The sequence below is a fragment of the Lissotriton helveticus genome, chromosome 2_1 (genome assembly GCF_964261635.1).
Source record: "Lissotriton helveticus chromosome 2_1, aLisHel1.1, whole genome shotgun sequence".
NCBI lineage: Eukaryota > Metazoa > Chordata > Amphibia > Caudata > Salamandridae > Lissotriton > Lissotriton helveticus.
In genome coordinates this window covers 1,686,612,899-1,686,638,714 of record NC_136059.1, presented here as the reverse complement: position 1 = coordinate 1,686,638,714, position 25,816 = coordinate 1,686,612,899, and the positions used below count along the sequence as shown (strand labels likewise).

The 25,816-nt window shown below is 45.5% G+C and overlaps 1 protein-coding gene across 1 annotated transcript in view; it reads right to left on the bottom strand.

Annotated features, from left to right (window-relative positions):
• Window positions 1–25,816, bottom strand: part of PTBP3 (polypyrimidine tract binding protein 3) — a 634,697-nt gene that overhangs the window by 186,864 nt on the left and 422,017 nt on the right. The window contains exon 7 of the mRNA XM_078676642.1: window positions 24,576–24,747. Coding sequence (XP_078532768.1) covers window positions 24,576–24,747 — 172 coding nt within the window. The remainder of the gene's footprint in view (window positions 1–24,575; window positions 24,748–25,816) is intronic.

The following is a 25,816-nucleotide window of genomic DNA, read 5'->3' as shown; positions in this document are numbered from 1 at the left end:
TCTTCAATGCTTGAAAAAGCTGGGGAAGTGGTACCTTACCACCTTTGTGTTAAACTCGTTACTGCTGAAAGACACTTTTAAGGTACAAGCCTAATTTCGGCCAGAAGGGCCGGAGCATGCCCCCCAATAACCTTAATGTAAGAATATAACACAATAATATCCACAAAGTAATATAACAAGAAAAATAATATTTTTAAGGCACAATATGACGAAATAGTCAAAACTGAATCCAACCTAACAGCTGCAGCCCAGCGCAACATTTAGCCATAATGAAGGCAAAACACTGACCCACAAAATTCAGCAGAACACATCACCTTCATCTTCAAAAGTCACCAACTTTGGTAACCACAAGCCCTGAAGTAATTTTACAACACACACGAATGACTCAATTTACTACGAAGGACATAACATAGCTCTGTGATCTGGGATATTCTGCTTTTGTTAGGCACGGGGAGATTACGTGATTTGTCCAGACTTACAGGATGTTGAGCGTCATTGCAGAGTCTCGCACCCACTTCCCCAGATTTGAGAGCAACCCGCCTAGCCGTTACAGCCACTTTGTCTGTGGTTGGAAGAATTAGCTTCTCACAAAATGTTTTTTTTTTTTAAGCCCCCCCCCCCCCCCACAGATTTTGCTCCAGTTGCCCGCTTGGTCATAATAACCATGACTGAGCCTATGGGGGACCTTATTTGTAATTCTTGCGTCCCACCCGAAAGATGTGGTCACCTAAAGTAACTTGAGTGGGCTATTGAGCATTACAACTTGGCGATTGAACGGATGGGGATGCCATATATAATATGTACCAAAGGCTCCAACCCTTACTGTGCCCATGTTATGGTCGTGTTCCTTGCAACCTGCACCAGCCTATGTTAAGCTTTTGCTTGCTATCACCCACCCTACGCCAGACTGCTTATGCTCGGTCTGAAGAGTCATTAGTTTAAGGTTAAATAGTGCCCCCCCTTCCTGCCTGTCCGTGTTTTCAACAGAGTACGTCATCTGCGCTGCAACAACCCGCTGGGGCACAGTAAATCAGAGCGGGAAGCATGAAACCGTCCAGCCCGTCCACTGAGGTAGATTCGAACCCTTGACCAGCTATAAATATATGGGGAGCACATTCCACGGCATTCTGCATTTCATGCATGCCTACGGTCAAATCATCAGCATTATACCTTTTAAAGGCATGTTTCATACTACCAACGCTGTAAGCATGAACGGCTTGAAAACCGAGGACTGCGTTCTGATGCAAATTGCATACAAACAAAATTAGAAAAGACCTTGTGTCGTGTTTTTTCTTTCCTTGTCATTTCGATTGCATTTCCAACAAAATGAAAGAAACCTTGTGTCGTGTTCTTACTACATTTATACAAAAACAGTGTCGGCAACGATGGCCTGTCCCAAATGCCGGGCAAAATATGAGGTGTCTGTGAAAACACCTGCATAATCCTGCTATGAAGCGGCCCATAGAATAGTCATTGTCCAGTGCATGACTTCCTGACCCTCCATCTCGAGTCAGGAAGTCCGGCACCAATGTATGGAATACAAACAAAATTCCACATCTGGTGATTCTGGGCAAGTCCCATAATTTCCCTTGGCATACAAAAAAGAATAAAAATGTCCTTGTTTCCGTCGGGGTGCTATAGTCTGCCATATACGACAAGTTATTTTTCCTGGTATTTGCGAGCAGGTGTCTTTTGCACACTTCTAAGTTGGTGCACAGGCCCTGCTAGTGTTGTCAGCTTAAGGGGCTGTGAGGTGCAGCCTTTTATCCGTCGTGGGTTGCCTCACTCTGAGGCAAGTTATTACATGTTTGTGGGCAGATGTCGGGACACTCTTTTACATGCCTGCATCACAGGGAGTATTAGATCACGCAACTGTAAACTGACACGATACCGAAGGCCTCTGGAAAAGGCACTCTTAACCATCAAATGTGTAAACTATTTTCCAAGTTATGTTGGTAAAGAAAATGCCAGTATCTACCTTTAACAGTCTACATAGTTGGAACAAATAACACGGGGTATGACGTTGTACCGCCTATCCTCAATTGGCTTCGTACCAGCCCCCTATCAGGCAGGTGATGTTAAACTATATATTCACCGACTGGGGACTGACGCTGGGTAGGACTGGAAGAGATGGGATCAGGCAAATGCTGGCGTCATAGATATGCCCAGCGCTAGGAGCATTCACTTTGTCCCCGATGGGTTACCCTGGCAAAGGCTCTTTCTTTCCCATTAGTACAAATGTTGCCTTGCGGCTAGCACTGGTACGGGCAGTCACATAGTTGGTAAGCACCAATACAAGCAGCCGTGACAAGTGTCAATCTTACCTACTGGCAAATGAGGGCCATTCGCGCTCTGGATCAGTTCGGAAGGTTGTATTTTATTGCAGGACCAGGGCCCAGCCGGTCTCAACCCCGTATTGGCAGAGTACTTTCATGAGAGTCGTACGCAGCAGGACAGTTGCGAACTCAAGTAGCGCTGGGGAGTATTAGCTCATAGGAGATGGACACAAAAGAATTCGGTGACTGCCACTCCCAGGCACCAAGAAAGAGGACAGGTGACGCTAGTTAGGAACAGTTTCACTGCATGCAGAAAGACTGAAAAGGGGGGGCCCTCGGCCCCCCCGCACGACAGCCGCGCCTGATTGAGACACACACCAGGCGAACCAAGCACAGCCTCGCTCGAGCACTCATACCCACACGTAATACAGCTGCTTGCCCCCCACTTAACTTGTGCCCTCCGAGAACGGCTGCCACGATCCACCCTGCGGCCCGGAGCTTCTCCCCGGCAGAATCACAGGCCTCCGGTCATCCCGCCCCGCGCGGGGCACAGCTATTCCGCCATTCTCCCTGCCGACTCCAGGTCCATTGCCGACCACGGGCATCCGGATATCACCTCTGCAGCGGGAGAGAAACAGAAAATAATTACAGCCTCCTAGAGGCTGGAAGGCCTCTACCATGCTCCGAAAAAACGGCCTCTCGCCCTTGCTGCTCCGCGACCGGCAAAGCGATGCTCCCGGCAGCTTTCAGCTCCTGGCGCTCCTAGCGCGGCTCGGGTAGCAAACGCCAGACCCTCGAAAGAAAGCGATGTGCAACGAGTTTCCCGCGCTGAATCTTGCTCCGGCTCCTCTCCCCTGACAAGAAACGCACAAAACCGGTCTCTCCCACCTATAGACCGCGGACCTGTAAAACACACAAGAAATCGTTAAAAAACAAAGAAGCCCCGAGCGCGGGGCACACCGTTACGGCGAGGGAGCGTCCAGGGACAAGGGGGTCTCCTGGGCGCTCCCTATCTCTTTATTCTCGAGGGGCCAGGTGGCCCCTCCTATCGCCCGCCCCCCCTGACCCGGACCCACTTCCCAGGATCCGGGTCAGGGAGGCCGCCAGCCAATCGGCGGTGGGCCGCGCCCCCCAGGGCACGCCCCCACCGCCGAATGGCGACCAAGGAGAGAGTGGGGGCGATGGTCGCCGCGCCGCCATGCGTGCGGGGGGGCCGAGGGCCCCCCCTTTTCAGAAGTTCAATAAAAACATTACATAACTGATCATAACATTCAATTATGACCCACATAATTGGTACACAAAGACAGAAACAGTAAGACAAAGAAATTGTGCAATACAATTCGTATATTTAAACTCCTATTTGTAGCGTCGATGTTATATACTAAAATAATTAATGTATTGACAACGATGACAGTCTTGAATTATACAGAGCAGGAAAGCGTCGACGCGTTTCATTGGATTTCCCAAATTTTGGCCACCTTTCTCAAGACTGAACACAATGTCTGTCGTAACCAGGGGGTCATTGAGATTTCCCCTTGTGTGAACAGGGATGGGTCGATTCCCAAACTGAGTTTATCTACGAGGATGTGGCGGGATGCATAAAATCAGGATAAAAAGCCTGAAGAGGGACGAGGACATTGCATCTGTTAATTAAAATGCCATCTCCCTATTCGGAACGTTAATAAGCATCTCTTTGTCTCTAAAACATCAGAGGGTAGCCTGGATAAATGGCCGTTAGAGGGTAACTATTAGTTGAGCCGTCGAACCATGAGGGTTGCTTCTATGTAAACAATGAAAGGCTCAGCCCTCTTCACTCTCTGGCGCTCGTTGTACATGAAAGCCGCTTGTTGGTCGATCCTCGGCGCCCAGCTTCTGTGTTTTCCGTGGCGTGTTCAACCAAATTACCCCAGACCACATAAGAAAGAGTCCCAACCTTGCTTTCAGTAGAGAAATGTTCATCTCTTCAGACTAAATCTTCACGGCTGACTCAAATGTTAAATCATCTTTTTCTCTGTATCTTTCGATTACTCCATGGTAATTAAGAACATGTAACTATCTTTTCTATACTTTGCTATTTGTAAGTGCTCAATTGCCAGATGGGTCAGTCCAAACTACATAGATACTTTATTCTTATCTCTGTCCAACTACAACGCTAATGCGGCCTTAACTGACACCATTATTTTAAGTAATGAGGACACAATATTTACCAAAATTAAAAACAGGCTAGGAACTTACAAATGGAAAGCACCTTGCTGGCTATATCCGGTACAATATAAACATTTCATAGCAACCTTTTATCTCCCCCCAATGGACTTCTCAGACACAATTAAGACTAGATTTTCAACTACTGAATCGAGCGCTAGTGCTCCGGGGGGCTATTACAATTCTGACTTCGGATCAAAGTGGATGATCTTGGTTCACTAAAATCTAAACTCTGACTCCAGCTTAATTCATTCAATACCCTGATCAAATTCCCTGTATAGAGCCCAGGATGTGTGATCAGCAGCAAGCAGAGGGTCTAGATCAATTTAGTTCCATATTATCTATTCAGGTAAAACAGGTTTCATTTACAAGGGGCAGGACTGTATGAGAAGGGCTGAAGCCCAGCCACTTGATAAAACATAGCTACTCGATAGGCAAACTTTAAACTCACTGTTAAACTGTAATTCGGGAAGGTTAAAAATGTAGTGCTCCATTTGTGATTTGGACTTTTTGATCAGCCACAGGTTAGTCTGTTGTGGAAATATGAGTGAAGCAGCAAAACATGCCATTATTGTGACTATTCTCATGAGTTTGACTCATGTTATCTGCTGCTTCCAAATTTTTGGACAACTGACCAAGTCAGTACTTGACATCTTGCCATATGTTTAGCATTAGGCCATCTGAATCTGCTGTGCAGCTCTGTTTTTCTGATTTAGTCAATCCTTAGATTAATTGCTACATTAAGCTTATAAGAGTGAACCAAGAAGCTTCCAGCTAAGAAGATCAGGGCTCCGCACAAGGTATCAACTGTCTCCAATATACTGGCATTCAAACGTGCATTTAGGACCAATGATTGGGTGACAAAGGTCTGTGTGATTTGTAGGTCCTTTCATGATTGGCTTTACTACTGTTATGAGACCAGCAATAATGAATTCAGCACTTTTCTTACGAGTCAGTCAGGCCTATATCAGACACAAGGCATTAATAGTTTAACTACAGGCATTGATGCTTGCACATGCTGGTACAATGTAGGTCTGTGACTAATGTGCTTTCAGTTTCTGTTGACAGAGCTTTCGCCCGGACCCAAAATTAATAGTTTTTACTATTGCTCCAAGCACAATATTGCCTTTATTAGGATTAAGTGAGTGGCAAGAATGAATTCAGTTGTTTTCTTTAGAGTCAGTTCCCTAGTGATGAAGTTTAACTCAATTATTTCTACTTAATTCACTTAATGAACACATTTAGTATACTAAAAACACCCAAGACAAACACACAGTTCATGGGGAAGATATGGCGACCGTGATTTAAACAGATGTGAACCACTATTTTTTGGGAATAATGTGCTAGCTAAACCGCTATAGACAACCAGGTGATTTTTACTGATCAAATGTAAAATGTTGTTGTAATTCTTAGTATTACTACATAGTTTATGAATGTTTTAAATCTGCTGTATTTCAAGTCATTTTTTTAAAGATTGTACTAATTATCCTTCTATATTGTAAGGAATTTAATAAATCAAGCAAATATTCAACCAATAATTGTTCAAGATATACAGTTATACAACCATTATTGCTCCCTCCCTATGATACATTGGAGTTTGACCGCCAAAGATAACACACCACCAGTCTATTCTATGTTGCCGCTCGCAGAGGGATTTGGACTGTTTGTTTGCTCTGCTAATCTTTCTGGGATTTTGCCGTGAAGGAGGAGAGCAGCGCTTGGGGAAAACCTTGCTGGTATCGGGACGGGACTGCGAGGCCCACCAGGCTGTGCGCAGGAACACCTTGCACACCTGCCGCCTCTTCCCGTGACTCCTCCCATCTGACAGCGTCCTTCAAAACGCCTCGCGGCCCCCGCTTCGCGGGAGCCGCTCGCAGAGGGATTTGGACTGTTTGCTCTGCTAATCTTTCTGGGATTTTGCCGTGAAGGAGGAGAGCAGCGCTTGGGGAAAACCTTGCTGGTATCGGGACGGGACTGCGAGGTCCACCAGGCTGTGCGCAGGAACACCTTGCACACCTGCCGCCTCTTCCCGTGACTCCTCCCATCTGACAGCGTCCTTCAAAACGCCTCGCGGCCCCCGCTTCGCGGGCGCCGCTCGCAGAGGGATTTGGACTGTTTGTTTGCTCTGCTAATCTTTCTGGGATTTTGCCGTGAAGGAGGAGAGCAGCGCTTGGGGAAAACCTTGCTGGTATCGGGACGGGACTGCGAGGCCCACCAGGCTGTGCGCAGGAACACCTTGCACACCTGCCGCCTCTTCCCGTGACTCCTCCCATCTGACAGAGTCCTTCAAAACGCCTCGCGGCCCCCGCTTCGCGGGCGCCGCTCGCAGAGGGATTTGGATTGTTTGTTTGCTCTGCTAATCTTTCTGGGATTTTGCCGTGAAGGAGGAGAGCAGCGCTTGGGAAAAACCTTGCTGGTATCGGGACAGGACTGCGAGGCCCACCAGGCTGTGCGCAGGAACACCTTGCACACCTGCCTCCTCTTCCTGTGACTCCTCCTTTTTCACTGACTTCCGGTATATGAGCTGGTGCAGTAACGCGTGAGCGGGACGCGTGTGCGGGACAATATCCCGGGACAAAGCCCAGACTAAGGGCGGACCCTCTGAGACCCTCAGACTCGAGGAGACCAGACTGGGCCCCGACCTTTGGTTTTTTTAATTTGTTTTACTTGCCATCGAAGAAGAAATTAGATAGGCTTGATTGGATAATTTTCGGTTCGTTGTTTTGTATTCTGCGATATTGCCAGTTCTGAGCTGATTATGTCCGATAAACAGGGGGGTTTGTTAAACAAAACCCTCGACAATTATTTTATAAAATCCATCACTGACACTCCCAAGGAAGTTGTACTGGCGGAGCGACGAGCTGAACGCCGTCGTTCCGTGGAAAGCATGAAGCACAGGGTAGTGTCACCACTACCTTTACCATTACTGCTACCTGTTACTCCTATCAATGAGATTACCCAGAATGCTAATGACATTGTACATATATCGGACAGTCAGCCCTTGGAAGCGAGTGACACTACGCCAATATCAATTACTTCCCCCAAGTTGGATACGATTGACCTTCCATCAATAACCCATATGAGTACTCCTAGTTTATTGAAGGTAGTTACCCCTATGCTAGCTAAAACAACACGAAATAGGGCAAAAAAATCCACGCCAGCACCTAGAATATATGGCCCACCCCCAAACAAAAAACGGCGGAAAAGGGGGGATTCACAACAACTCAAATTGAGCCACTCCGACTTTGGGAAAAAAACGAAGACTATTGTTAGAAACACCACCAACTCAGTAGCAGCTACTGGAAGAACTAACAGTACATCACCATTTTCATCTAACATGTCTACAGATAAAAATTTTAGTTTGGATACTAGCATGTCTGTTAATGTGCCTCAAGTCAACCAAGGTCCTGTTACATTAGACACTCTAGAGAGCCTAATTAAAACTTACTCGGCATCAATTTTTGAGAGGCTGATTGAAGTGGAACTTAGATTGGGTAAAATTGAGCAGGCATTGGGAAGTAAGGAAGCTGTTAACATCGCAGCTCCAAGCAATGTTACGCAAAACATTTCAATGCCACCTCAATCCATCTTAACTGTCCCACTCCCTGTCCCAATTCCTGCTCTAACTACGAACCCTTCCACTTCAAAGGATATGGGGAACAAAACGACCATACAACCTAACCCACCACCTAAACAGCTACAAAAAAAAACTAGAGCAGTCATCGGCTATCTCAGCCGAAAAATCTTCTACTAGCATGGCAAATACATTCCTAGAGAGACCAACAAGGGATGCGGGGGGCTCTAAGTACATGTGGGGGAGACCCAAACGGACTCCACTACCTGAACTCCCGCCAGAGGCAGTGCCATTTGTGGTAGTCCTAACAGGGGTCCCTGTGCTGGAATCGAATAAGCAGGAGGGCTATGCCCAATTGAAGAATAAGATTATGCATTGGCTAAGTCTATTCAGGCCAATTGCAAATCATATTAGTGGCGAGATTGTTCACGTTCGCCGTCTTCAATGGCTGGGGGGTAGACCCAAAGACATCGAGGGTGACGTGGTGGTAGTGAATTTTAGGGATCCCAATGCTGTCCAATTTATATTAAGTTGGCCGCCAAGTATCACTAACAACTGTATAATCCCGAGACCACTGACGTATTTCTATCCAAGGTCAGTGGTGTTTCCATCACAGCACCAACCACCTCAGCATATAGCAACACAAATCCACCCAACCAGCTATCCTCCGATTACGCAGAGTGTTGGGAACACTCACTATGCTTCGTACCCGCCAACCATACAGAATGTTAGGAACCCACAATATTTGCCCTATCCAGTCCCAGTCCCCGATCCCCATGGATGGAACTATGTGCCAGCTAGATCCTACAACGCTTATAATAGATGAATGGATCATCTAAAACCATTCACACCACTAGAGACCACAAATAGATTTGATATATTTAGTGGCCTAGATGACTGTGATTGATGTTTTATGACATGGGGGGCTGAGGGTATTGAAATAAGAATTTCCAGTGGGGTGGACGTTGTTAACGTAACTGATGTGTTGGTGAATCCTGGGTTCTTATCTTTGGCTGAACCAGTTACTGGGGATAGATCTATCTTGGGTGAGAGTTGTATACAACCAAATGTTACAGTTTTACCTCAGGAAAGTTTGATTAATATGATAACACCTGAAGAGGTATCCTTGGTAGTACAACCTGAAGCTCTCCCTAGCTGCAGGGAGGTACAAAAGGTAGTCCCCTAAATGACAGCAGTAACAAGGGAGCCAGTAAAATTGATTTCCTGGAACATAGCTGGAGTCGCGAAAAATTTGAGGGATCCAGAATGGGCTAGCTACATTGAATCCTTTGACTTCTGCATGTTACAGGAAACCTGGGTAGTTGACACACCACACAGATTAGGGTACAAGACTTATGGAATTGGTGCGATTCCATCTAGAAATGGAAGGCCCTCGGGTGGATTACTAACTTGGGTGAAAGTACATCTAAGGACGCGTATCGAGGTGGTGGATACAAACTCCCTAGATATACTAGCATTAAAAATTACTGTATGCGAAGGGAAAAACCTATTTTTAATAAACATCTACAATAGGCCATCATCCTCATCAAGGGAATCTTTAACTTTATCTAAATTAGATTGCTTTCTAAGCAAATTGGATGGCAGGGAGGATTTCATTATCCTGGCTGGAGATTTAAATTGTAACTATGAGCCAGTTATGGGTCTTAGTGATGTTTTCGAAGAGGAAGACCAGGCTAACAAAATCCCCGCCATGGACAATATCAAATCAGTCAAATGTTCAACCTTGGCTCTCCAAATGAATAAAATCTGTACAGAGCATTGTTTTAGGGCCTGTAATGGACGGTTATCGTCTGATAGCTTGAAGAAACCTACCTTTTGTAGGAGGAACTGTAAAAGTAATATAGATTTCGTGATTGCTTCCATACTAACTTGGTCGTATCTTCTTGACTTTGAGGTAAAGGAGAGGCTAGAAAGCGACCACTTTCCTTTAGAGCTCAAAATGGAAGCCTCATTGTTAGAAGACACAGGTTCTTCTCCCTCAGTAGAAGAAAGCAACGATGACAATACTGAGATCCATATTAGTAATAATAGACAATCACTTAAATGGCCATTCATATTGGACCATGGCGATATCCTTGCAGAAATATACACACTTTTCGTAGGCTCCTTTGGACCGTATTTAGATCCAACATTGGATGAGGAAAGCAACATTCATTTTAGTATATTACATCAAAAAAATGTTGATTCTGTAAAACATTTAGTTACCAAAATGCCTAAGAAAAACCAGCAAAATACACAGAATTTGTCTCATAGCAAACCCTGGTATGGTAGAGCTTGCAGAGAGTCCAAAAGGGCACTTTTATTAGCGATTAAATCTAAGTTACCCTTAGATATCAAAACAGCTAGGAACAATTATAAGACTGTACAAAAGGCTTCAAAAATAGCTTGGGAAGAAGGAAAATGGGCTGACATGCTGCTGGCCGCCAAAACACGTGATAACGCAGCATTCTGGAGGCTGGTAGCTAATGGAAATCATGTAGGGAGAGTGGTTAAGGACGTCTATTTGGATGAACAAACTTGGATTAACCATTTTTCTAAACTTTATAAAAAATATGACGATTCCCACATAGACACGAATGTCCCAATCTATGAACTTCCAACAGAGTATCTGGACTTTACTTTAGGGGAAACTGAGCTGGCAATAAGCCAAATAAAATCTGGCAAAGCCCCAGGTCTAGACAAGATTCCGGGCGACTTATATAAGCATGATTTAAAAGTATGGGTACCATACATTAACTATCTGTGCAATAAGTTATCGCGTACCCTAGACTTTCCAGAAAGTTGGAAGGGAGCCGAAATTGTTTTAATTTTTAAAAAAGGAGACAGGATGGATCCCTCCAACTATCGGCCAATCAGTTTAATGGATATACTCCAGAAAATGTATGCACGACACATTTTATTCCGTGTCAGTAATTGGCTGGAGGAAAAGTCAATTCTAACCAGATACCAAGCTGGATTTAGATCCAAAGTTAGCACAATATACCAGATCCTTAGACTCTCCTGCCTTTACTGGAAATATGTAAAAATCAAAAGGGGTCATTTATATGTTGCCTTTGTTGATTTAAGGGCAGCATTTGATTTAGTGCCTCGCAATTTCCTATGGAAAACGCTGAGTGTAGTAGGGTTGCCTAACAACTTATTAGTTCAGATTAAAGAGCTACATGAAGGAAACTTCGCGAGAATTCGATGGGGCCCAAATGGCGAACTAACCCCCAAAATTCCAATTGAGCGTGGTGTCCGCCAAGGGTGCGTACTGGCCCCTACGTTGTTTTCCATTTTCGTGAACGACATTCCTTCACATTTAGAGGGATGTAAAAACGATTCCCCAAAACTGAACAGTGAAAAGGTAACATCCCTATTATTTGCTGACGACACTATCCTGATTTCCCAAACTAAAAGAGGTCTCCAGGCACTATTGAACTCCTTCAGTGAATACTGTAGTAAGAAGGGACTGGAGATAAATGGGAAAAAGACCAAATGTATGGCCCTAAATTCAACCAAATCTGATAAAGGCTGTTTAACCTTAAAAGGAGTAAAACTAGAATCGGTCCCCCATTTTTCCTATTTAGGGGTGACATTAGACTGCAATTTCTCTTGGAAAGCCCAGATGGAAAAAAGTAAGCTGATCGGTCCCCCATTTTTAGGGCTCGGACTCCTCCCCCTGGGGGAGGAGTTTCGAGATCCTAATGTTATAAGAAAAAAAAGAAGAAGAAGAAGAAGAAGAAGAAGGGCCTTGGTGAGAGGAATTCCACACATTCCTTTGCGTTTTCTGGCATCTGGTCAGTGATTCGTCTTCCCTGTGCTGTGTATGTAGTAGCCTTGAAGTGATAGGCTGTAAGTAATGTACGCGTGCCCGATGTGGCATTTTGTGTGCGAGAACGAGCATGGCAGAGTGATTAATCTTAATTACGAGCTGTCAGAGTGCCCGTGTAATGCAAGCCAGATGATGCGAACGCGTTCACAGCGGTGAGCGCGTTCAATGTTAAATGACGAGAGGCAGCAGGCGAGGCTCACAGAAGATGACTCATACATGCTCGTCTTGGTCGACAGCTGCACAGTCCGTGCCCTGTGAACCCGCTTCGTGATCTTGGAGGCTTGTCAGGCCGCGCCGCCCCCGCTGAGGAGACCCCCGCACCGTCGTGCCAAGGGTCGCGCCTGCCTGATTGCACACGCCCGCTGGCGTCAAGATCCAAAAGTGCCCCCGATCGCCGGAGTCGCACAAGCCTGTGCCGACCCCCGCTGAAGAAAAAGGAAGTGTTCGTGAAGTCACCCCGGGCTAGGGGCCCGCAACGTTTGTCTTCCCCTTGGTTGCCGCTCCTGCCTGCAAGTGCCAAGGTACTGTTAATATCCCCCGCGGTGCGAGCCGTTCCTTTCACCAGACTCGCACCGCTCTGCTCTGTGTGCCTGCAGCCGTGAGCGCGCTCCAGCCCCTCCCGCTGGAATCCTTGGAAGTCGCCGAGTGCCCAGAGCCCCCACGGGTGAGTGAAAGCTGAAGGCTTCGTCTGCACTCCCCGTCAGGGACTCCGAGCCTCCCCCTGCCGCCCGCACTGCTCCCGGAGCCCTCCTGCACCGCTGGGCCGGCCCGCCTTTAACTCTGTCCTCGAGCCGAGAGGAAGAGCCGGGGCCGGCACAGGCGTGCTCACGCCCGATGCGTGAGCGTTGGTAGGGCCGGGTCAGTTTCACCGCGAAGAGGCAGGAGAGGCGCTGCCAGGCACGCCGAAGGCCGGGGAGAGTTCCAAAGCCCCAGAACGGAGAGAGGCTTTCGTTTAAAGGGCAAAGACACTGAGAGAACGTTGAGGAAGTGTGGTGCATTAACGCTCCGGCTCTCTGCCCGCGGCACCCTTCGCAATCCTAGTGCCTTAACACTGTTAGTGCAAAATGTTTCAGCCCCTGCATGCTGGGCTTCGATGGTATGTCAGCAACGAGAGATGATGCCATGAACCATATGGAAATTCCTTAATGGGCTTCCTGGCAATGGAATAGTGTTAAGGAGTGTCGAAGCTTTCATTCTCAAAATGGCGACTTGGTACTTCATTCACCGAAGACATTCAGTAAAAAATAGAATTTAAGGACATTGAGAGTGGAGAGAACACTGGAAATGCTACACGTTGGTAGCAGACATCCAGAACTCGCTGCAGAAACAGGCATTGCATGAAGCCAACGTCTTTGGAAACCTTGGCAGTTTTACGATGTTGTGAATTTTTTATGCTTTTCCCTTATAAATATGGGACAATGTGTCTCAGAAGCTAAACTTGGAGAGGCAGTTGCTTAATGTGCTTTTGTGCATTAAAAAACAACTGCAAAGAAAAGCTCTGTGTACAATTTCCATCTTGGCTGTTTCGATCAGGTTGGAAATGATCTTGACCTGTGGCTCATATTTACACGGGCAAAGATGCAATTAAACTGAGGAACTTCTCCAACTTGAATGTCGGAATCCAGACACTTGGCAAAAGTAGCCTGTGTAAAAAAAAAAAAAAAACTTTTTCTATACCCTTAATTCTGACCCCTCCCAGTGCAGAGGAAACGCCGAAGCTGTGCTTCACAAATATTGACAAATTCAGGTTTGCCCCCACCCCTCTGCATGCATCTTAAAGTTTACGTATAGAATTTATTTGAAATAATGTAATGTTTTTTAAAGAAATACTTACATTGACTAAAAGTTATTCACATATTTTGTAATAACAATATTTTTTTTATTTATATATACTTCTTAACATGAAATAAAATATATTTATGTTTAAAAGAAGGTTTCTACGGAGAGTGTTGCCGTACAACTGTTTGTCCGTGTGAGTGCAGAGTAGTGAGGGCAGAGTAGTGAGGGCAGAGTAGTGAGGGCAGAGTAGTGAGGGCAGAGTAGTGAGGGCAGAGTAGTGAGGGCAGAGTAGTGAGGGCAGAGTAGTGAGGGCAGAGTAGTGAGTAGAGTAGTGAGTAGAGTAGTGAGTAGTGAGTAGAGTAGTGAGTAGAGTAGTGAGTAGAGTAGTGAGTAGAGTAGTGAGTGCAGAGTAGTGAGTAGTGAGTGCAGAGTAGTGAGTAGTGAGTAGTGAGTGCAGAGTAGTGAGTAGTGAGTGCAGAGTAGTGAGTAGTGAGTGCAGAGTAGTGAGTAGTGAGTGCAGAGTAGTGAGTAGAGTAGTGAGTAGTGAGTAGAGTAGTTAGTACAGAGTAGTGAGTAGAGTAGTGAGTGGAGAGTAGTGAGTAGAGTAGTGAGTAGTGAGTGCAGAGTAGTGAGTAGTGAGTAGAGTAGTGAGTAGAGTAGTGAGTAGAGTAGTGAGTTGTGAGTAGAGTAGTGAGTAAAGTAGTGAGTGCAGAGTAGTGAGTAGAGTAGTGAGTAAAGTAGTGAGTGCAGAGTAGTGAGTAGTGAGTAGAGAGTAGTGAGCAGTGAGTAGAGAGTAGTGAGTAGTGAGTAGTGAGGAGTAGAGTAGTGAGTAGTGAGTGGCGAGTAGTGAGTAGAGTAGTGAGTAGAGTAGTGAGTAGAGTAGTGAGTAGTGAGTGCAGAGTAGTGAGTAGTGAGTAGAGTAGTGAGTAGTGAGTAGAGTAGTGAGTAGAGTAGTGAGTAGAGTAGTGAGGTGAGTAGTGAGGTGAGTAGAGTAGTGAGTAGAGTAGTGAGTAAAGTAGTGAGTGCAGAGTAGTGAGTAGAGAAGTGAGTAGTGAGTAGTGAGTAGTGAGTAGAGTAGTGAGTAGAGTAGTGAGTAGTGAGTGCAGAGTAGTGAGTAGTGAGTAGAGTAGTGAGTAGTGAGTAGAGTAGTGAGTAGTGAGTCGAGTAGTGAGTCGAGTAGTGAGGTGAGTAGAGTAGTGAGGTGAGTAGAGTAGTGAGTAAAGTAGTGAGTGCAGAGTAGTGAGTAGAGAAGTGAGTAGTGAGTAGTGAGTAGTGAGTAGTGAGTAGAGTAGTGAGTAGAGAGTAGAGTGGAGAGTAGTGAGAAGAGTAGTGAGTAGTGGGTGCAGAGTAGTGAGTAGAGTAGTGAGTAGAGTAGTGAGTAGTGAGTAGAGTAGTGAGTAGTGAGTGCAGAGTAGTGAGTAGTGAGTAGAGTAGTGAGTGCAGAGTAGTGAGTAGAGTAGTGAGTAGTGAGTGCAGAGTAGTGAGTAGAGTAGTGAGTAGAGTAGTGAGTAGAGTAGTGAGTAGAGTAGTGAGTAGAGTAGTGAGTAGAGTAGTGAGTAGAGTAGTGAGTAGAGTAGTGAGTAGAGTAGTGAGTAGAGTAGTGAGTAGAGTAGTGAGTAGAGTAGTGAGTAGAGTAGTGAGTAGAGTAGTGAGTAGTGAGTGCAGAGTAGTGAGTAGAGTAGTGAGTAGAGTAGTGAGTAGGACATCACAGGCAGCAGCTGTGCAAGCTTCTTACACTCACAAGGAGACCACAGGCAGCTGAGGTGCAATCTTCTCCCACTCACAAGAACGACATCACAGGCAGCAGCAGTGCAAGCTTCTTACACTCACAAGGAGACCACAGGCAGCAGAGGTGCAAGCTTCTCACACTCACAAGAAGGACATCACAGGCAGTAACGGTGCAATATTCTCACACTCACAAGGAGATCACTGGCAGTACACACCACATGAACACACTCCATAACACATAGCAACAATACATTGGCATTTACAATGCCATTAGCTCGAACTCAAATAAATCCGAGCCAGATTGCATTTCTAATGCTTGTTCCTATTTAGGGGTGACATTAGACTGCAATTTCTCTTGGAAAGCCCAGATGGAAAAAAGTAAGCTGACATTTCTTCAGAATGTAAAACCTATCCTTAGGGAACAAAGCCTGAGCACTAGCAAAGCCGTGTCTCCGGCGATTGAACTTTTTAAATTCAAAGTACAACCAGCCGTACTATACGGTGCAGAAATTTGGGGCCCTGGGTCTAAGGACAATTTTAGTGTCCTGGACAATAATTTTATGAGAAGTTTGGTAAGGGTACCGAGAGGTACTCCCTTAGTACCCCTCCAACTTGATCTAAACATTAAAAGAACTGATCACCAAATCATAATACGCCCACTGTTGTTGTGGGTTAGATTATGGCGGGTACCTGAATTACAAGACTACAGGGACGGGCTAAAAGAAATTATGGAGCTTGACAATTTAAAAGTCATTCCGTGGTTTAAACATGTTAAAACTTGGTTTATTAAAAATAGGTCTGAGACATTTTTGGGAGAACCCGGACCAACTACCATCCAACCCGAAACTAATTTTAAAAAGGGCCTTCTGGACTTTTATTGTCAATATGACCATAAGTGCTTCAACTGGTGGGACCTTAGTAACAAAATTCCTCACTATTAAGGATGTACCATTATTTGAGACTTTCATGGATGAAATAGAGCCCCCTCTTGCCAAGACTTTTTTTTAAATTTTAGATACGGAAATCTCTTAATAAAGACAACTTTGGCACGTTGGGCTAGGAGCTCAAATACTCCATCCATAGTGATAGATGAATTTTGTTCTTTGTGCGATTGCCATCAGATAGAAAATGAGCAACATATCCTCTTTTTTTGCCCTGTGTACGCACAGGCCAGGAAAAGATGGATCAAACCAATATGCCTATTGCTAGGCGTGAGATCATGCACACAGGCTCTGAGAATTCTTTCATCTAACACATCTCAATCAATAATATTTAGTGTTAGTAGATTTTTACACTATCTTTTTCCAAAGGAAAAAACTGGGACACCAATTGTAATTGGGACCCATTCTAGAGATAGAATTGGTCTACCTTCTAGCAATCAGTGGGGGATCCATCACAGAATTTTATTGTTGTCTGTGTACTGATTGTCTCCAATAGTATTGAATTGTTCTAGCTAATGGATCTAAAGTTTTATGCTGTAAAGTTCCACGCAGTTTTGTTTCTATTTTTCTTGATATTTTTAAATGTAATGTTTATGCATTGTCTCTTTTATGGCAACCAAGCCGAAATAAAGAATTTTGAAATGAAAATGTTAAACACAGTGTAATTTATGAGCATACTGCCTGATGCATCTGTAGTGACATTAAATTGCCAAGCAAACAATGTTCAATTTACATAGTATAGTGCAAAAATGGCACATTCTTTTGACCACAAAATGTTGTGGCTATAGATTTTCTCCTTACTGAAATGCTCAAATGCTGGAACCAAGTGTCACTGGGTCATCAGGCTTTCCCAATGAAAAAGTTACTTACATTCTGGTAGAGAATGTATATAGCTGAAGATTCTGTACCTTAAAATATCCCCAGGAGTCAGACTGGATCGGGAAGATTTTTTAGCAGTTCTGCTGCGCGCTGGTAGGAGACATCATTCATCTCCACGTCGAGAATGCCCGTGCTAGAAGTGACATGTGCGGTACCTATAAAGGTGCCACCCTGGTCTGCTGAAGTCTGTTACTTTTGTGACTTTCTACAACAGGAGGGCGGAGCCATGATGAGAAATCACCACTGGTGTGACAAGATAAGGCCCTGAGAAGGGTGTCACATACACTGTAATCTGTTCACAGAGAGGGGAGGATGGAAGGGTTCAGGGCCGTTTCTAGGTGTTTTGCTACTCTAGGCGAGAATTGAAAAATGCCACCCCCCTCCCTTTAACTACCATCACTCTCTCACCCTGTTATCCAGGTGTTGGGGAATAGAGGCCTGCTTTAGTGCCTCTCTGTCTAGTCTGGACTGTCAAATCCATATTAAAGATGTTATCCCACATACTACACCTTTCACTCATTCTCCCACCTCTCCAGGTTCACTTTGTGCCATGCTCGAACACGGTCCAGCGCTCAGATGGTCATACTTCTACCTTCTTAGATGGTCTAAGCCCACGCTCTGCATATCACAACCCTTACAAAACCCTTGCTTTACAAAGACAGTTCTCTATGCCGCATTCTAAACCACTCCCAAATTAGTCTCGTGAGATCAATATATGAAACACCTTCCCAGAGAATTATGTTCCTCTATCTGACCTAGCCATGTCCGTGCTGGTTGTCCCGGGGTCATCTTTGGTAGAAATAATAACAATATGCAGTTCAGTGACGACGTCAGACCCCTGCTGCCTGCTACCTGTCCTGAAGGCCTGGCTGATGATCTGTGACTGACAAACAATGTCGTACATCAAAGGGGAGAGAGTGGGTTCACAACAGCAGAGGAGACTGGCCTTCACAGCAGGGTACCACTGTCACATTGTTACTTTGATGCACAGTCTGTACCATCCCATCTGTTGAGACATACATCGCATTGTGCTGGTTGTCAAACAACAGTTAGCACACAGCCCTCTCCCGTCTCCAGCCCAGCCCACAGCGCTGTTAGGGCAGACATCTCAGCAGCCCCTGCTGCGGCCCTCTCCCTTCATGTGATGTGCGCAGCCATGGGAGGAGATGTCTCCCAACGGCCAGAGCTCTCCACTACCTTTGAAAAATTAATCCGACCTTGTGTACTGTTATCTATCTCTAGTGCTTGTGTAAAATGCAAGTTTGCCCTCTATAAAACTGCAACAGCAAAAAAGACTTGGATATATTTACTGGGGTACTGGTGGTCTCCTTTCTCACTGCTCAGAGTTTTCTTCAGTTATAAATTGTTTGAGTTTAACGGACTTGTGGGAGCTTTGCACACATGGGAATACAAAATACTTGATTTGGACACCTGGTGAGATTGTTTAATGGCTTGCGTGTCAGAATCTAGTCCCAAAGCATGCACTGGGTACCCATGTGTCACGCGCTGCCTGCCCCTGAAGCCCTGCCCTTTGCTTTGCTAACAGGCTGTGAAACTATGTGAACGCTGTTAGCTGCGGTGATTTATACCTCCTAATTCCATCTGCTTGTCTGACGGTTTTTTCTCAATTTACTTCCGAAGTGTCTATCGACTGGTAGAACGCATGATACACATTTCCAATTGGACACAACAACTTAAATGCAACGGTTCGTAAAGTGCCCCCTCCCACGCATATGATGTTTTTTGCCGCCCTCCCCCTTGTGCCGCCCTAGGCAGCCGCCTAGGCTTGCCTAATGGTAGAAACGGCCTTGGAAGGGTTATAAGGATTCTGCAGCTAGATAGCTTGTTCATCTGATAGAGACTGTTAGCTGCAGATTCCTTACCATAGAACACATGCCCACGCAATGCCTCCCCGGAGGTGGGACTGCGAAACCAATAAATTAGAAAGTCCTGGATGACAGAAGAGGCGGAATGCCCATCACAACAGACATGACTGTCCAGGCAGTAATGCTTGGTGGAAATGTTCAGTTAAGCCCACGTTGCTGCCTGACAAATTCCCAAGCCTGAGAAGCTGTGAGCTGACACAGTGCTAGCAGCCTTGGTTTTTGTGAAGGGAGCCTGCAAGTCCTTGGCCAATGCGTAATAGATCTCACTGCATAGAACAATCCATCTCGAGATGATCCGTTTCTGCACTGACTACCATATCTGAGCTTCTACGTAGCACACGAAGAGTTGATCGTCCACTCGGCACTCTTCTGTGGGGTCAAGGTAGAACAACAATGTTTTTTTGGGTCCAGACGGAGTCTCTCCTCATTTCTACAGGAATGAGGCAGAGCAAAGAAAGTGGGTAGGGTGATGTTTTGGCCTACTTGGAAGGGGGTCACAACCTTCAGAAGGAAGGAAGTATGAGTCTACTGTACAAGATTGTCCGGGTAACAGGTGGTATAAAGAGAGTGCACAGAGTGCCTGCAATTCGCTGACCATACTGGCCGATGTTATGGGCACTAAAAAGGCAGCTTTGATGGTCAAAAGCCTAAGAGGACAAGGTTGCCGTCCCTCCGAGGCATGATGAATGGAGTAGGGGGGAAAACATATGCTGTAGTAATTAAAGGAACTGAGCCACACCAGGTGACAAAGAGTGAAGGTTGGTCTGGCAACTGTAAAAATTCAGAGATGAAAGAGATGACCTTTAACTGTGCCCAGAGCAGAGCCCTGCTGGGCCAAAGATTAAGCAAATAACAGAACCTGGTATACAGGTGCAAAAGGGGGTCAAAGTTGTGGGATGCACACTATGACACAAACTTACTCCAATGGCAGACGTATGCAGACTTGGTGGAGGGACGCCTGGTTGCCAGAATAACATTAGAGACTGATGGATAGAATGCTTAAATGAATCCTCATCATGCATATTTTTTTCGGCGATAGCCATAAAAGCACAAAATACATACATATAAAAATAGGATATTCAATTTTTCCTTGCTAAAAAAGTGGCCTTGGTTAAAATGTTCAACAAAAAAAAATACAAGTCTTTAGACCATTTACAGGAAATCTCCTAGAGTGCAAATGCAAATAGCAGTAGACGCCCAAGTGATCTCCATCCCTTGCCAAAAATTCCTAACGGGTAAAGGACATTGGTGCTATTTATAAAGGGGCCATACCCAGCAAGCTGACCTGGGCCTTTCTCTACGTACATTTTTTGTTTTACTTGACATGGGTAGTACTATCATAATAACTGCTTGTGTGTAGACCACATTGAAAACAGGAATCTTGAAACATCAAACACAATAGGTTGTCATATTACAGGAGCCTAAATGCTTCTTAAGAATGCGAGGTCCCCAGGTTTCTACACAATTGGATCAACCATTTTGATCTACAATCTTTGTAGGCTGGGCAGAAAAAAAAATACATGCAGTTCTGATTCTTCAGATTCACCACAGGCTGAACATCCTAGAGATAGGGTGCCTGTCCATTTATTGGTGAATGTACGTTAAGGAAGTGACCCATGCCTAAATTGGACTTTTAGTTTCCTAGCTAAAACGGCTGAATTTCGACTAAGAAGAGCACAAGGCTAGTTGTCTTTTATCCCAATGAAAGTTGCTGTCATAGAGCCAAGCGTTGGGATTCCATGAAGGAGAGCAAGTTTGTGCCCCCCTATAGCTCCTGACAAGTTCATTCCTGGATGTTGTCAAACAAGGCAATCCCTCCACATATTCATTTTGCCAATGCTATGCAGTGTGTCCCTAATATAGTTAAACCATTGTAGTTTCCCAACCCCAGGTAACCCCAATACCTCTTCCAGCTCTAGTTTGAAGGAACTCAATTCCAGACTGGAAGTGAATTAATATCAGCCACTGGCAATCGCTATCCTAATCCATCGTTCCACCCCCCCCCCCCTCATGCCATCTCAGTTTGGACACTTTTGCAAATCAGTCTTGACCCTACTACTTATGGAAATAGTACAGCTCAAACTGCCAAACCAGGTCCTCCATGAACCAGAGCACACGCAACCTAGGACCAATTTTGCCCAGGTTAGGGCTCTTCAATCAGGTATAACTTGGCTCCAGTGGCACAATGAGCCCGGGACCAATGTCTGGGCATACCCGAGAGGGAAGCCTGGACACCTCATGGAAAGTCAGTCGTTCTCAGTGAAGTGTGGTGCCGCAAGTAACTCTGGGCGGTGAACTCCGCTCGCAGAGTTTGCGGAGTTCCCGCGTTACGCAGAGGTCGCGGAGTTCCAAAAAAACTCTGCTACGCGGACTTGTTTCCTCGCTTACTTTCACCAATGTCAAGTTGGCGAGCACAGAAAATCCACCTCCTGGCGAGATTTTTCCTCGTTCGCCAACTTCAAATTGGCGAGCGCGAGCGTGGAAAATAAACCTCCTGATGAGATTTCTCAACGCGGGGGCCAGGTTTATCATTGCCATTGTTCGCGTATGAGAAACTGTCCGCTCGTGTTGAGAAAGCTGCTGCGCGAGTAAAAATCTACTCGAATGGCAGAAAAGGTAAGCTTGCGCTGTGCATGGTGCTGTTCACAATGATTGCACAGAGCGGACAAGGATCCGGCACTGTGCAATCTTAGCAAACAGCATTTTTCTACTGTTCTCCTCCGCTTGCGGAGCTCCGCTTAGTGCTACAGAGTTTTTTTGCACTTTGCGTAGATCCGCGTAGTGCAACTCCGTGAACTCCGCCCAGGGTTAGCCGCGAGGCCACCAATGATAAAATTGACAAGTCCATTAAGTCAGTCTTATCGAGCCCACACCATATTGTGTACTTTGCTGCATTTTGCCCATTAGCAATAGACTGGGAAAGTATGGCTCGGGCATCCTACGAGACCATAGGCAGCACTTGCACAATAGAGTCCTTTATTGTATGGAAATAACGGGCCGATAGGCAAGCCGTGTTCATTACCGCAGTGCTAGGTTGGTGGAAAATAAAATGTTCTTGCCAACGTTACCCAGCATGTTATACTCCCTATACAGTGGAGTAGTAAGGAACACACCAGGATAAATTCTGGACGTGGAGGCTTGGACCACCGAGATCACAGCGGTGGGGTGCTGGGTAAGTAAACTGGGGTTGCAAGGAGCTGGGCGATGGCAGCAGGCAAGCGTCCTATGCACAGGTGTCCCTGTGCAGGGCTTGTACCCGGCCCAGATTAGGATATCTGTTAGGTGCTTCATTGCAGGGATTCTTAAGGGGAGACTCCCTGCTGAAGCACCTCCATCAAAACGTTTGTCTTGACTGCAACTGCGGGCAACTGAAGGTCCAAGACCTCAGCCGCTCTACGCACCATCATTGCAAAAGAGGCTCCCTCCTCCGTAGCCACGATAGGAGAGACAAGGCCAATGTCCGGTGAGGTGTCTAACCCACTGGCCTCTGCCAGTTCCTCATCCCAGTTGTCCTGTTCCTCTTCTGGAAGCTGGTAAACATAAGGATTCATTTGTCTCCCTCTCCAGGCCTATCAAACAACGCTCTGGCAAAACCGGGGAAGCATGGAGAAGACCCGTATGGAGGTCCTGCAGACGCTCCTGCTTTGCGTCAGAAGACTTTGATGGACGCAGTGGAGTCAAAGACCTCAATGGCTTCCCATGGTTATGGAACTTACCAGACTTCTGACAATTCTTAGTGAGGCGGCCATCCTCGAAAAGGGCTTCGTAAGCAGTTCTGGGACTTCCGAGCGATCAGGACCTCAAGCAGCAGTCAACCACAATCGGGGGCGAGGCACTTGAGGGAGCCCTCCCTCAGCGCTTTGGGATGCATAGCACAGCACTCGCAGACCTTGGAGTTGTGATCCCGATCCAAGCACCACAAACGCACCAAGTGGGGGTCTGTCACAAACCAGCTTGTTTCTTGGGCGACATATCCTCACAGCAGAAGAAAACTTCTCAAAAAAGTTCAACGCGTAGAAAAAAAAAAGCCAGTAAGAAAGTGACAGAGGGGTAGCTCAGACCAGATCAGCACAATCTGGAACAGAAAGAAAGAACGGACTTCAATACACTGGGTTGGCAACTATATAGCACTTCCAGCATGAAAAACACAGGCACTGACCCGAACGATGCAACCGACCGGCGCAGTTGAGTGTTGAGGCCACCAATAGCCAATGTAACTTGCAACAGACCTTAGAGATAAGTGAGGCTCAAGGCAGATCTAATGCAGCTCACAGCTGCATTTTGGAGCAACTTCAAATCATTGTGATTAGTCTTCAAGATAGCAGAAAACAAAGTATTTGCATAATCCATTTTAGAATAATTTCTCATACAATGCTCATGTGATTTTCCTGGGACAGCAAATGTTTAGTTTTCCACAGAAGTTGACGATGATTGTAGTGGACCAAAAATCTGATTCACTTGGCTTTCCATTTGTTCATCATTGTGCACTCAGAGGTACCGCCGGAGAAACCGCAAAATGTAGACGTTTAATATCTCAAGTAGCAATCAGTGTCAATCAGAAGAATTTCGGTTTTAACTGCATTGGATTGTGAGGAGGTTCTCGTTCAGCCATGCTTGAGAAATATTGGCTTAACTATCACCTTCCAATCTATCCAAGTCATCAGAAAGTAAAAGCACCACTTGTGTATTCTTGGTTTAACAATGCAAGTTTACCACAAGCTTCAATAGTAATTCATAGAAAGATTGTACATGGACATTAAAGAGAAGGGAAGGAAAGTAACGGTCATTGGCTCATCAAGATACTGATCCAACGCTACTCATGCCATCCAGTCCGATTGAAATTAATCCAGCCACTGTAAAGCTTATTAGCCCAGCTGATTTCTCTATGGGCTTTGGGTGTTTGATGGTGTTAAATTCAGTAGAGGTCGAACATCATCATAAAAATCAGGCTTTCAGATTTCACAGCGTCGAGATTAAAAGACACTATCAGTCAGGGCAGGTTTTGTGCCTCTCTATGGATGAAAACCAGATTGCTCATCACCAAGAAATCCCATCTTTTCTATTTGCTCTTGAAGTCACAACATGGTTGCTTTTTCCCCCCAACATTTTGAGAAGCCAGGAGAGGTTAGTAACATGGCAATCGTTTGATGCTATCCCGGCTACTACGTAATTTTTATTCAGAAATGATAAACTGTTGTCAAAATAGCAATCAAGTCTATCTATGAAGCAAGATATAAGTTGTATTATTTCCTCCCGTAGTATTAAAGTGAAACGTGGAAATTGGTTAGACTTTAAATCTTCAATCAACAAACACAATTATTTGTGTTAAAGAAAATGGTAATTTAGATGAGGGGACAGTGCTGGGAGGCACAAAAGTATCTCTATGAATGTCAATCAAAACAAAAACTGACACATCTGAGATAAGAAACCATCAGGATAAACAAAGGTCAGAACAGAGACAACACATTTACTTACCGAAGGCAGCAGCCATACTCTCCAGGGAGGGCTGTCCATCCCCAGAGGGAAGGTCAAGGCGAGTGAAATCTCTGCTTTTGTCATTGTTGTACTTCACATTAAGGCTGGTTAACTTGGAGAATTCAATACGCAGAGTACAGCAAGCGTTGTAGATGTTCTGACCATCAAGAGCCTGAGGTGGACAAAAGTTTATGATTTTAAAGTCTACTACTGGGATATCAGGTTTTTTATTACACAGTTTCATTGAGATGGAGTTCCTAGAACAAAGTGCAACTGTAACCCACTCACTAGGTACACAGATACAGATCTGTTGTGTTTGTTACGGAAAGGTAATGAAGAAGGGATCACATGGAATCAGGTTACAGATTAAGATCATGCAACAACTGCTTATCCAGTATTAGGGGTGTCATTCATAGATTCACATGCCTGAATCATTCCCCGTCGTCGAGACGGGAGCCTCCGGTACATAAAAAAGTAATGTCCTATAGACATACATAGAGAAAATAGGCCTAAGGGTCTCCCCTTAGTAGCCTTTCTTTGTCCTTATGCAAAAAGGACCAAACTCTCACAGTCAGCCAATCAGCTCCGACCTCCCTCTAGAACCTTCCTGGGAGGAGCCTCAGTCCCTCAGATTTTCTACCGCACGTTGTGCTAGGGAGTCTCCAGCCTGAGCTCTTCTCAGGATTCCTTACAAATCATCTACTTTCCTTTGAAAGTGAATCTTCACTCTACAATCTTCAAGGATTACTTCAGTAACACTTTGAGGCAGTAAGTGTTTTCTTTCCACTGCTTTCTTCGATGTCTGAATCCCAGAAGAAAGCCCTTTTCAGGGCCTGCTCTTCATGTGGGAAGAAAAGGCTCCATGTGGATGATAAGCATACCTTATGCTTATATTGCCTTTATCCTGACCACGTCCCTGCAGACTGCAAAATATGTAGGTCTTTCCCTAAAAAGACCGTGAGAGACAGGGAAGGTCGCCTTCTCATCTGGCTCGACAGGCTCAAGGACAGAGACACTCTGGAATCTTCCGAGGGTAGTGTCTCTAAGGTCTCAGAAGTCTCTCAAAAGAGGCCAAGGGTAACTTCCCCTGGCCCCTCAGACACTCCTCCTAGGAAGACAGCCAAGAAGTCTTCAGAGGCAAGATCTACGACATCTTCTGTGTCTGTTAAGGATAATCAGACTTTTAAGAAGCCTGCTCAGTCATCTAGCAGACCTGCCCAGAGGACTACCTCAGTAACTAC